At 36.4% G+C, this 14,266-nt stretch overlaps 1 protein-coding gene and 1 pseudogene across 1 annotated transcript in view; both read right to left on the minus strand.

The window, feature by feature from the left end:
* The window catches only part of Agmo (alkylglycerol monooxygenase), a 254,774-nt gene that overhangs the window by 148,027 nt on the left and 92,481 nt on the right, over window positions 1-14,266 (minus strand). The window contains exons 4-5 of the mRNA XM_005343843.3: window positions 13,712-13,815; window positions 5,135-5,230 (exon numbers count right to left, since the gene is read on the minus strand). Coding sequence (XP_005343900.1) covers window positions 5,135-5,230; window positions 13,712-13,815 — 200 coding nt within the window. The remainder of the gene's footprint in view (window positions 1-5,134; window positions 5,231-13,711; window positions 13,816-14,266) is intronic.
* LOC101979436 lies at window positions 11,226-11,584 on the minus strand (annotated as a pseudogene).

Genomic DNA, 14,266 nt, shown 5'->3' on the forward strand with positions numbered 1-14,266 from the left:
AGGGCTGAGGAACTGAGGCAGCAGGCCTGAGCATGATGCTGATAACAGAAATGAAAGGGTATAAAGAATATCTTAAGAATACAACTTAACTTGGGAAGACAAGTAAAGAGTGAGGAAAGCCCACTCATAGCCTTGAAAGTTACTGTATGGAAAAAAAAAAACAAGTTGGCACAATAGAAATTTAGAAATTCCCCAGCTGAGGTCAATTAAAACGCAGGCTGGGGCATTCCAGATTATCTGATGAGGCCTATGGCTATTGTAGTACTAATACATATCCTTGAATAGGGAGTTAGATTATAATACATACACTTGGGTGGAAATTCAAGATGCTGGCAAAATGTATAAACAATGAAGATGCATATATAATTTATACGAAATAAAGTATGCACACAGAATCCAAACTATGCAAATGAACACCCAAACCATGCCAAATAACAAGCATCGCTATCTTTGTGCATTGTTACTGTCTGAGCTACTAAACTTTTGGGGTTTTGCCTGCTCCCTTCTTTTGTAATAGAACCTCCCATTTGCTTTCTGTTATCCATCTGTTCAGTACATTTCTTTGGGACAAAAGAACCCAGAATCTCTCCACAGTTTCCTTCTGAACTTAACTCACATATCAGCTGCTATGATAAAGAAACTTATTGGTGCATACTAATTTAGAACAGATAGCAGACTTCTTCAGACAGAGAGAAAATAATACTGGAAAGAAGTTTGAGTTTAAAAAAATATGAAAAGTACAGATGAAACAAACTGTTGGAGACTTATGCTAGATTTATTATCTAATTTTCTTGATATCTTTAAAAGAAAACTGGCATGTTAAGTCTACAATAAATATGATATTTGGAGAATTACATGATGTGCATAATTAATGTACTTAAGAACACTACTCACAAGATAGAGAGGTCGTAAATAATTATAACAAGAGTCCTAGACCAGAATTCAAAGTTGGGGTGATTACAACACATTGGCTGTCCCACTCACTCCAAATAAAAGTAATATTGAAAAGGTCAGAAAAGATTTTAATTGAAATCTTTATTTGGAAAGATAGGAATTATTCATTTCAACCTATCTTGCATTACTAACAAGAACCTTAAGCACACCGAGCAAGAAGGGTGTTGGGGGCAAAGGGTATGTTTAGTTAAACATTGACAGTCTGCTCAACCATATCAGTTTTGATTTTGCAAGGTAGCCTTAGGCAATCTTCGTGTTGTCATGGGACAAACTGCTTTCCATTAGATCAGTGTTACTGCCAATCCCAGCTAAACACATCCTCAAATCTAGATTCACATTTGCACGTGTAGTGCCCATGGAGACAAGCATGCATACACACATATTACATAAAAAGATTTTTAAGTCGTTACTAAAATAACCACTATTAACAGACAGAGGGCAGGAGAGAGAATTACACAGACAGACAGACACAAGGACACACGCCGAGAGAATACACCTGTAACTGTCTCTAGCTCTTCTCTTCTACTCTAGCTTCTTGCCAATGAGATAAATCAAGAAAAGTAAAAACAATAATCAGACAGAACTAAAAGAAGAAAGAAATAGATGTTTTCTTTAACATTTTTGTTCAAGAATCTGATAGGAAAATGCCAACAAATGTCACAACCTACACCATAACTCTTGCTGTGAGAGGTTTGTGTGAAGGACTATGAATAAACAAAGAAAGAGATGGCCAGAGCAGATCTAGCATGATAGTCAATTTCTTTCTTAGGAAGGTATTAGGATCATCTGATACATAAAACTGTTGGAATGAGTGCATGTGTCCATAGCACTGGGTTCTTTGCTGTGGATCCACAGTGAATCTTTATCTAAACCACCTGTCATAAGTCTAAATGACAGAAGTTTAAGGGTAATGTAGCAGTCCAGGTGAAAGTTAAAACTCTAAAAGTTTCAAAGGAGATCAGAGAAAAACATGTTTCAGAGTTCATGAATACAAAAGACAGACTAAAGGAAAAAAATAACAAAACAATCCAGGAAAGCTAAGCCAAAGAAGGAAGGCTGAATTAACTCTTCAAAAATTTCAGTTTAATGTTATGAAACCCATCAAGTCATGATTCTAATCTTCAATATCACAGCATTAAATTAATTGTGTGTAGGATTCCTCCTTTCGAGCATGATAACAGATTATAGCACTCTAAATTAATTCAGGTGATTACCACCATTCGGTGATGATGCAGCTAAACCTTGAACACTTAATACCTAAGAAATGGACATTTATAGCTTTGAAGTATAATATTTGAATTTAAAATTCTTCTTGTGCTATAGTCATGCATTTACAGAATTGTCAACACCCTAGGTTCATGAAAAGTCAATCTCTAGACTTTAAAAACTCAGCAACAGCTGGACATGATGTGCACACCTTTAACCCCAGCACCCTGGAGGCAGAAACAGGTGGATTTCTGTAATTCCAGTCCAGCCTTATTTACACAGCAAGTTACAGGACATTCAAAGCTATGTAGAGTGACTTTGTATTCCCTGTGTTTTTTTTTAAAGTATCAGAACAGACTGTCAAAACAATTGCAAGGATTTTTGCAACTTTAAAAAATGAGGTGGACTAAGTTACCCCTATTTCTTTGCTAAAAGAGTCCACAGTGAAACAATAACAAAGATATCAAACTTCATTCTTGTCTGATAGAGATTCTATTAAATGAATCAGTTTTTTTCTTTCCTCACATCTTCGGAGGTACTGGTGTGACAGAAGTGACTTTTTTCTTTTCCTAAAAACCACTGTGTTAAGGAACCTGCTTCCTCTTTTGTAAGAAGCAGACCTTAGGGATGGTTGAGAAGAAAACTGTTCGTGAATGGACCAGGCTACAAGGCCAACACTGGAATGACTACCGTTCGCACAGGTTTCCTCAACTAGAGAGTCACGCCACTGAGGCTGGATGAGTGCTCAGGAAGCTCAGAGGATATTAGCAAGAAGCTAAGAGTTCTTCAGCCTCGAGGAGCACACTTTGATAGACTGTTTGATAGTTTCTACCTTTACTCTGTGTGGTTACACTTAAAAATACTTAATGAAATGTATTAAGTGTGTGTGTGTGTCCTGTGTGACCCTTGTGTCCCAGGGTTCATGTGGAAGTCTGAGGAGAACTTGCTTGAAGAAGTTCTCTTCCACACTGAAGGTCTTGGAAATTAATCACATACTGTCAGGTTTGGGAACGTAGATTATCTTAACTTCTAATGAACAAAGTAAGACCAGCACACATTGAGAACATGTGCTTTTAAATTAATCCTCCATGGGGGCTGGAGAGATGACTGAGTAAATTAGAGCACTGATTACGTTTGCAGAGGCCTGGGATTCAGTTCCCAGCACCCAAATAATGGTGAACAACTGTCTGCAACTCCCTTGAAAGTCGTTTAAATTCCACAATCATTTCATGCATAGTGTACCTGCACACACGCACACACACACACACACACACACACACACACACACACGTGCTCGCACACACACACACATACAAATTAAGTATGTAAATATTTAAATACTAAAAATAAAATCAAATTTTCTCCACCTCATGTCTATTCACTTCACCTCCCCAGAAATCACCACTGCATCAACCTTTTCAGTTTCCTCCTGAATAATTCTCTTACTTGTCAACAAGTAAAAATATGCTATCTGAATTTCACAGCTATGGAAATTGTCAGAAATGAATCCATACCTTAAGACACAACTCAAACTATAAGTTTATTATCTGGGGCTTGTCTCTCATGTAATCCATCTCAGACAGTTCTGCTTGTTTAAGTTCCTGCGAAGGTATGACACGCAGCATGTTTAACAGGCTCTAACATATCGCTATTCATCTGGAAAGGCAGGCAGGCAGCCAGGGGAACTGACTTTAAATAATCCCCCACTGGCATTTGATCTGCTCTCTTCTGCTGAGGAGGTAAGTGGACCTTGGCTCAAGGACTCCTGGAGAGACACAGGAAAGGCAGTAGTTTCTTAGACATCATCATTCCGTATCCTAACTAATACTGGGCCTGACACAAGGCGTGACCTCGGGCAGAGCCGCTGTGAAAATGCTACTCTCCTTTAACCCCTCCAAGTAAATCAGGAGAATGCTTCCCTTTCCTGACTTAAAGAAATTTGGTCTTTGACCTCTAGAGTCAGAACTAGCCTCGACAACTCTTTCAGATGGCTGTAGTATGAGCTTGTTTGATATATGTCAACTATCATAAAACAAACAGTATTTCATGGCAGACCTTTAAATAATATACATATGTCCAAAGTCGGGGTAGCTGTGTTTCTATCCCAAGCATGTTGGCATATGAGATACTACCGACAATGAGATGAAGCTTCTCTATGGCACGTTTTGGTGTCTGGTGAAGGTATGACTGGTGATGTGGCGCACTACAATGTACCATCTACCAATGTGTTCACTGCCAGAACTTCAAAAGGCTGCCAGGAAATGCAAATGCTTTAAATGTCTCCTGTTCGCGTAGCGATATTTCTGAGTCTATGTTATTTATATATTTAATAGTAAAATGTAGACGAATAGTTCATAATCTAAATGGTTGCTTAGTAATATATCTGCAATCATTCAAGCCTGAGGATCTGAAAGTCTTTAGAACTGAGAATTTCTGCATTCAGTTTTCTAGAGAAAACAAAATAAAACTCTAATAATAAATTGAACAAGTTTAAACAAAACAAACTCTTGAATTAAAGTAAGATTACAAAATTATTTTCTTAATTTCTGTAAATGCTACACATTTTTAAGTGATCTTCATACATACACATACATACACACAGACTTCTATCTCTAAATTGAAATGCATTTCAACATCTCTTGTTGAGTAATGCTTAATGAACTGTAATATAGCGAGATATTGTAGCAAATACAGTATTAAAATATTTTGGTACTTAATAGTTCAAAAATTATTTTATTTAATTGGGACCAACTGGCTTCATTGCATCTTATAAACTTTGCAATATATATTCAGAATAAAAGGAATAAAAATGAACAGATGTTTCTCCTTAAAGAAGGCAGACTAAGATTTTTCTTACACAATAAATCAGCTGCTGGTACATTTCTAGGACATTGCTTGAGGCTGTTTTAGTATAAAATTTTTAGCACACACACACACTGCACACACAAACACACAAACACACATTTACTCTTACCTCAGTGTGGATCCAAAATTGGTACAGGAGATTGAATTGAATGTGAACAGCAAACACTGAAGGTGGTATGAAGAGGGCCAAGGGAGAATAGAAAATCTGTAAGGGAAAAAAATCTATTCACTTTACAATCATGAGTCCTCAACAGAAGCCTTATGAACTATCCTTCTTCAGCAAGCATAATTTTCCATGTATTTATGGCCATCACTTTGCAATATTAATTTTTCACATGGTGATAGGATTGCAAGTGCTAATCTCCTTTTGGGAATTTAATTTTTTTGTAATTAAAATATCACAGGCTGCATGTTATTTCCTTACCATGGGAAGATTAGATGTGTTTCCTGGAAGTACAGTGATGGCTTCTAATGCCCAAATACTTGACTGAAGCAAAAATTTAATGCTCATGCCTTTGTACCTTGACCACTCCCAAATGCTCAACTGTTCTCTAGCATTATCATAATAAAATGCAATCATAATTAAAGAAAAATATGTGGCATAATAAAGAGTAGAATGTTGTTTCTTTTTAATGTTTATATGATTGATTAAAGGTGAAAGATGTCTTAAATTTTATCAAAGTTATTTAGGTAGGAGGTGTCGTGTGAGGACAGTGGAAGCAAGTCTAAGGGGCCAGATTGCCTAAAAGAGGGACATTTCCATGCCTTGGAAAAACAGCTTTTTCTTAAGCCCTCAAACTGCTTAGAATTGACTAGTAAGTAGGTTTTGTTGTGGCATCCTAACACCTTATTCCTGTGAGCATTCTTATGTGGTCAGCATAATTGTCCTGGAAGAACCCCCTCCCCCCAAAAAAAGATTTCAGAAGAATCTCACTCCCCCTAACACTTATTATTTTATAGAATCCATATTTCTAAAATGCTGCATATTTTAAAAACTATTCTCCTGAATGCTATGATTTAATTGTTGAATTGTATAAACCATTTGTCCCCAGTGATGGAGTCATTTGAAGGATATTTAGTAATGGGGTTGCATTGGAAATTAGAAATTTATGAAATTCTTATTTTTGTTCTAAATTTGTCACCTAAAATACAAGATTTTACCAACTGCAAACAGGTTGAATTTCATCATTTTCAATAGATAAAAAGCAATGGGTCAAATGAATGAGCAATAAGAGAATATAGATTTTTTATTCAGGAACTCAACTTCCCAATCATGATTTCAATACAAACTTCCTTGTAAAGGTAAAAAGAAGAAGTTTTAGCCCACTTGGTTCCTTAAAGTAATAGTAAAGAACAAAATTCAGAAATTAGTTTCAAAAATTCTATATTATTGTATGATATAGAATAGTATATAATATAAATAAAGCTTGACTAAAAAAGAATAGAAAATAAATATTTTGAATGTTCAATGATTAATATTTTTGGAAAGACAGAGTCTAACAGATGAGTACTTAGAGTACATTGTATTTGTACAAAAATTGTGGAAATAATCTCTTATAATAACTACAACTGTTATATAAAAGGTGGTTTTATGGCTACACTAAGCACTTTTGTTCTGTAAAGGGACATTTCAGATCCTTTTCTTGCTCATGTGAACCAAACCCTGTCAATCTGTAGAAGAGTTTTTTTTTTTTTGATAATATTTTCACAGGATTAGATCAACTTTAAAAAGTTCCAGACATCTTCTGTCTTGATAAACACAGTGATGGACTGACCCTTACAAACAGAAGGCCACAATGAGTCTTAGTTGAATTTTTGTTTTGTCTTAGTCCTGGGAATGATCTGAGGGCCCAGCACATGCTGAGCAATCACCTCTGCTCTGCTAGATGTAGCAGCCTTGTTCCGGGACCATTTTTACTATGGAACTCAGGCTGGTCTAGGTCTAGAACTAGAAATCTAACTACCTTGGTGTCAAAGTGCTGGGATTTCAGAGAGGCACCACTTTCCCTGGCTAAAACTCATTTTTTTCTTAAGAATGAAAGCAAAACTTGGGGAATAATTTACAATAATAAACTGAAAGACAATTCTTTGTGATTAATTCAGTGTTATAAAGAAAACTGTAGGGAAAAAGGTCCTATTCCTTTGCCTGAAAACAAAGCAGTAAATGCGGTGTAGGTATGAGAATTCTTTACTTCCTCCCCCTTCCCATCCTCAACCTTCTTTTATCTCTCCTGTTTTGGTTTTGGTGCTTTGCTTTGTTTTTGTGTTTTGTTTTGTTTTTGTTTTTTCATCTGCACGCCCGAGGAACAAATCCTAGGCCTTGGTCATCAAAGCCTAGTGCTCCTTAACATAGTTACATCTCCAGGTCAGTGAGCCTCCATCTCCAATCTTGGGATCCGATTGTCCACATTCTTTACAAATAATTTAACTTCTTCTTCTACCATAAGTCCTTAAATGCACTTAATTATTTGACTGAAAAGCCCTCATGCTCGGTTAGTACCCGGGACAGAGGACATTGAGTGTATTTACCAAATACACTTCTGTCTGGTACTCTCACCAATGTTATTTTGACTCTAAGGCTCTTCAGCTTTAAATGACACTGTTCACATTAGGTTGGTTATTCTATGAGATAATTAACATACAATAGAGTTATTGTAGAACTATATCTTTGAGGAAACAATGAGGATAAGACAAAACATAGTATCAGTCCAGCAGAGACAAAGTGTGAGTAATTTATCCTCCCACAAGCAGGTAGCAGAACAGTGCTTGAGAGTTGGTATCTTGAAGCCATAAAGAAATGGCATATGGGAGGATTATAAATTGTCACACTTTTTGGAATTAGTCTTGTAAAAATGCTAGACTGTGGGAGGCTTGGACAGATCTCCCAGAGACCAAGAAGCAGACTCCTAATGTAACCGAGATGATCTGGGATGACCCTGCATTTCCTGAAGAAAGAATAGATCGCTTCAATTCTTCAGAGTCTCTATTGTGCCTGTGACTTGGTACAAAAAAATTAAAAAGAATGGATAAGGAAAAGAAAAATTTGAATGGCTACATGCGAGCATTTTAATATTCTTCTAGGAAAGCTGGGCAGAAAGTGACATGCAACGCTTTTACAGATGTTCAATGGAGACTATGAGAGCAGCAATGCAGTCAGCCTGAGGACTGAACTAAAGAGAGAAGAATATTATCTTTAAATGCAGAGTAAGAGGACATGCTCTCCTGTGAACTCATGTCTTGATTGAAGACATGGGAACAGGACTAGAAAGAGAAAATGGCAAAGAGTTCACATTTCTCTGTAGTCTTTAGAGTTCCTGAGGTATCAGTGAGAAGAGCTTGAAGGAACTAAAATCCTAGAAAGGTTTCACAGGTGCAGAGAGGAGACAATAGTGATATTTCATGTTTGTTTTAGAACTTGCTGAGCATGTAGAAAGCTTTTCTGTGTCTGGAAGCGCTGGACAGAGTAAGGGCCACACAACACAGAGACAGTTGTGGGACTCCCAGCATGTAAGGCCTGGGGTGCCCATGCAGTATATGAATGGAGGGAACATTTTTTCATACCCAAAGATTTTGAAGTGGACCAAAATGGTCCATGCACACACTGGCTGGTTTGCCAGTCATGGGAATGAAGCCACTGAGTTTGCCTGTGATTTAAAGTAGATCTAGACAGAGCTGGGAAGAAAAACAGGGCTTGTAGGATGGTTGTCCACTAGTAAACAGCTAAGCCATAAGGTTCAATGTTGGAGGAGGAGCTGCTTGTTTATTTCCAGCAGCTAGGGACTGAAATAATCACACAGAAACTATATTATTTAAAAAACTGCTTGTCCCATTAGCTTTATCCTTTTACTGGCTAACTCTTACATCTTAATTAAAGCCATCTCCATTAATCTATGTATTGCCATGTGGCTGTGACTTATGGGGTAAAGTTCTGCCCAGTTCTGGCAAGGCTACATGGCTTCTCTCTTACTCTGCCTCCTTTCTTCCAGCATTCAGTTTAGTTTTCCCTGCCTACCTAAGTTCTGCCCTATCAACAGGCCAAGGCAGTTTTTTATTTACCAATGCTATTCACAGCATACAGAGGAAAATCCCACATCACCTCCCCTTTTCTATTTAAATAAAAAAGGAAGGATTTAAACTTAACAGCAAAATTACATATGACAAAACAGGTATCAACCAAGAATTACAGTTACAATATTTATATCTACTTTATCTTTTATCATATCTAAGGAAAACTATAACTATAAATTCTTTAACTTTGTCAACAACTCCAGAAGGATATCATATTATGTAAGTAAACAGGAAGTGCATTGTAAGCCTCTTCCAAAACTCTAAAATTGTCTGAGACATCTTGCTACCTGGACAGTCAACCAATATTCTTCTGTACCATTGGGGCATCAATCTTCAGCCTAAAGACCCATAGTATCCAGCAGATTTTTCCACAAAGTAGGAAATTTTAAATACAGTTCTACCTATATTGGCAGTTTGTTAGTCACTTTCTTCTGTATCCTGCAAAATATATGGCAGACAATTTGGTGAAGCAGGAAACCCATAGTATGGTCTCACCTTTAGGCAAATTCAGCAGTCATTTCTCAATGGGTACTGCATGTTCAATTAAGCAGTCCAGGTAAAAGCAGTTTCTTGCCCAAATGGCTAATCAACTCCATAAGGAGCCTCTTTGATACCCATCTTACTCTTGAAGTAATTGGCGCTGCCAGAAGCAGATGTGTCTCATTGTCATGATAAGTCCCAAATTCTTAAAATATTTTAAATGCCATATTCTGTAGTCTTTGAAAGGTTTGAAGAATGTCTATCCATCTGAAATACATCTCTGGACATCTAGAAAATCTAACTAACATGACTACAAGTATGACTATTATAGATGACTATGTATTAACCTATATTTTTTAATTATACATTACATGTTTAAATGAGCTGCACAAACACAATATCTTAATCAAGAGCAGAAATACATATATATATATATATATATACATATATATAACAAAATTGACTTTAAATTTGTATCAATAAACCAAGATCCATACCAATGCAAAGTATTCATCTTTATAGCATGTCTCCCATTAAATGTAAAAAAAAATATTAACAATATTTGGGAATATGGGCATGGTTCTTCTCCAAACTGCTTCCTGATTTTTGTTGGGCAAAGTAATATTTGGGGTTGTTCACAGCAACCTTTCAGGGGTTCAGTTTGGAGAAAATAATATTCTAATGATTCTTATATAATTATATGCTGTAAAATATGCATGTTATGATCTAAATACATTTTATATATGTATTATGAATTCCACTAACACATTGCATTGACATGTATAATGTGAGAATAAACAAGTGTATAAAACCATACACAGCAGTATATTGTAAATAAAATGACATTCAGTTTAATTGTATTTTATAAATTTCAGCTCATGTAGATAGCATGAGGCTTAAAATTGTCTTAAAAATACAAATGTCATGGTTAGAAATTCTAGAAAATTGAATCTGTAACTTTCATTGTTTTACATGACACGTCGGCCACTCTAATTTTCATGATAGTATAAAAGAGATATTCTCTGAGCTTAATTTTGCTCTTTATCTCACTCACCAATTTTCTTTCAAAGACATGACTCATTTATTATTTCTTCTGAAATAAGTGGTTGCTCTGGTTACTGTTAAATTATAGGCCTTTTATAACACTGATAATAAATTTTACAGATAATTCAAGAAAAAGAAAGATATCAGAAATCTGACTTTGATTTCCATACATAGGGGAAGGGATATGGACAAGCTGGTCAAGAACGCAGGCTGAATTAAACCCCTACCTTTCTTCTTCATTGTGTCAGCTCCTCCTCCATTACCACTCCCCAAATAAAGAGCAATTTCTGACATTATTGGGACTCATTTCCTAATTCAACACATTTTTTTCTCTCTGTGACAGAATAACATAAAATACTTTACTTTGGGAATAGATGAGAGCGGAGCTTATTTTGCTTGGATTTGCACTCATTTTTCACGTCGGACACATTCATTTTTTGTTTACATTACTTTATTTGGAAATGTTTATGACAGTACAGTAGAATTAAATTTAAGAGATAGATATCATCAGTTTATTATAAAGGGGAGGCATTGAAATTATTTAGATGACGAAATAGTTCAGAATTTCAGTGGAGCTGGCAACTTCATGTGACGCCATTTCAAGGATTTCAGTCCACATAATTTTCAAGTATCTCACCATCTCTAATGTCATCTAAATGAGAGATAGTCTTCATTATCTGGAATTTCTTCAGTTCCTGCATAATCTTGGAGAAGAACTTTGTGTTCAACCTTCACACTAACTAGTTGAATCTCTCGGCCCTGCCTTTCCACAATACTACTGTTGCTGGCAATGCTTTTCCTTTAGACATATCTGGAAGCTGCCGCCCCCTTTGGATACAGATTTGGCTCCACTTCTTTTGACTAATACTCTGTCAAAGAGCAAAAGAAATGTCCTGAAGCTTGTTGGACACTGACTTGACCACTGCACTTGAGACTTGGCACTCCAGGTGCCATTGTGCACAATCATTGAATAGCAGAGATGTCAGGGAGGGAGTAAACTGGGATCAAGTATCTGGATTGGCATTTTAATATAGGATTGTACAATGCAATATGACAGTGTGGAGCTTTTCTGAAATTCATTGTCATATTTTTAAAAGTATATTATGCATAAAATAGAAGATTTCTTCAAATTGTGAAGTATGTAATACTCTGATGCATCTTTTCTCCTGTCAACAAACAATTCATGAACTCACTAATGTTCTTGGTCAACTTCAAATATAGCTATATTCTTTCCTATTGTTTATTTTTCAGCAAGACACCCCTGGGTTCCTCATTCAGAATGACCAGATTCCTTAGTTCAAAAAGGTTAGTATGAGCAAAGAAGCAGGAATGATGTGATGGAAAAGTTTGAATGCTTGAAGCAGGATTAATAAAAACTCAAAGAAATTGAGGTTCAACATGAATACCAGAAAAACAAAGCAGCCAGCCACTGGTTCTTACCTCAATCTCAGTCAGAAAATAGTGATCCTGCCTCCAGGAAACTTCGGAATAAGACTAAGACTATCTCCTCCCATTTTATAATCTTCTCTAGGACTGGGATTAAGGACATACACCACTACCACTGGGTTTCTATGGCAAACTAGTGTGGCTACTGGGATTAAAGGTGTGTGTTACCACTGCCTGGTCTGTAAGGTTATGCCATGGGGCTGTTTTACTCTCTGATTTCAGGCACATTTTATTTATTAAAATTCAAGTACAATGCCACTACAAGTGCTTGTTATTCTTCTTTAATAAACCTAAGAGCCCAGGACGGCATCTAGCACCTATATTCTCTGGAACCTCTGTGGTAACACCACTCAGGAAGCACCGAGATACTGCCATTTAGCTTCAAGGACTTCCTAAAACAATACACTTCGTGTTGTTTTAAGCCTCTCAGTTCATAGCATTTTGCTACAGCAATCCTGAAAGTAAGGCATGTTTTAGTCTAGGGGTCTTTGGTACAACAAAGTTGGGGGAAGGTTCTTTTACAATTTGCTCATTAACAGTATTATTATAGGCTTTACAGGTCTTCTGTGCCTTGTCTGCTACTTGGGTTAGTACCCAATCCTGCATATTTTCTCTGAGTTGAAAGGCACCTAGTTATGATCTGAATTTTCCACTTATATGTATGACTGATGTGGGATTCCCCTCTGTATGCTGTGAATACCATTGGTTAATAAAGAAACTGTCTTGGGCCTTCACAGGGAATAGAGGTAAACAGGGAAAGCTAGGCTGAATTCTCGGATAAAGGAGGCAGAGTCAAGTAGAAACCATGGAGCCGATAAATGCAGATTTAATTCCATCATTTTAGGATCAAATAACTATAGTTCCTGTATATTATAGTTTCTAGAAACACATCTCTTACCCACAGAGAGTACTTTAATGATATAAAATCACTACCAAGAAATCCAGGAGGAGAACTCATCTCTAAAAAGAAGCTCAGTTAATCCACTAGTTTAGATATTGCAAATGTAGAAAGTATGGTGAGGATACCCTTTTGTCTATGGCTCCTCATTATGAATTTCAAGAGCATGCATGTCTCTGATCCTTACCAGTCACCTCTTCAAACAAACAGCAGGAAGAAGCAACTGAGACCCAATAATACCTCCAAGGAAGTATCTCCAACTGATGTAAAAGGTAGACTTTTAAGTAGTCCATCCCTGAAAGGGTGCCAGTCTCCTAAATATTATTATCTTGGGGACCAGGCCTATACCATGTGAACTTTCATGGTAACTTTCCCAGATATTTGAAAAATGGAAAAATTTTAAATAAAAATAGAATGTCTAAAATATTTCTATCTGAACATATTGGAGGTAAAACCCATTATATTTACATTTGCCTACTGGTTAAAATTATGTAAAATAATAATAATGGACAGGTACTTTCTGAGATTGCTGTCTATCTTGAGGAGTACTTTCACACCAAACAAAAATTTAACTCTGAAAAGAGTACTTATGTCATATATGTCTGGTGTTCTAGAGATGGAAGAGCCATTTAGAGGAAAATGAAGCACCTCGAACCCATCTTCTCGTAGTTTAACAGGAAAAAGAAGAAAGACTTGAGATTTAAACAAACAAATGATGCTGTCTCATTTATTCAATTTCCCACAACTTACCCACGAAGTATATGGCTGCAAGACAGATTGTCTCAGTGCCGTGCTTAAGTTATAGTCTTCAGAACTGTGGTGTGCCTGGTGTGCAGCCCAGATAATATTAATCTCTGCAAAACACATGATTTAAAATAGGGAATGAGAATGGGAAGAAAGTTGTTTCCATTCAGTCATGTACTTTGCTCTGGTAAGAACAGATGAAAAGCCTGGCACATCTCAGAAAAGGCTAGCCAACACAATGACAATTAAAATGAGATCTTTTTGAGCATTTTTGGAACCATACAGTATACAAATAATAAATAAATGGAAATTGAAGTATAACAGTAACTATACACATCGTGTGGGGCACAATTATATGCCACCAATGAAATTAAATGACTTCCAAAATTTATGCTTTGCTAGCACTTGCAATATCACAGATCATAAAAGCTAATGTGTGGAGATGAGTTTTCGGTGTGTGATAGCACGTTTCCGATTAAAGACAAATTCTACAATGGGAGAAATTAGGATATAATGAAATATCACACCATATTATTTCCTGATGGCTTTTGAGATGTCTCA

Source organism: Microtus ochrogaster, chromosome 1 (genome assembly GCF_000317375.1).
Source record: "Microtus ochrogaster isolate Prairie Vole_2 chromosome 1, MicOch1.0, whole genome shotgun sequence".
NCBI lineage: Eukaryota > Metazoa > Chordata > Mammalia > Rodentia > Cricetidae > Microtus > Microtus ochrogaster.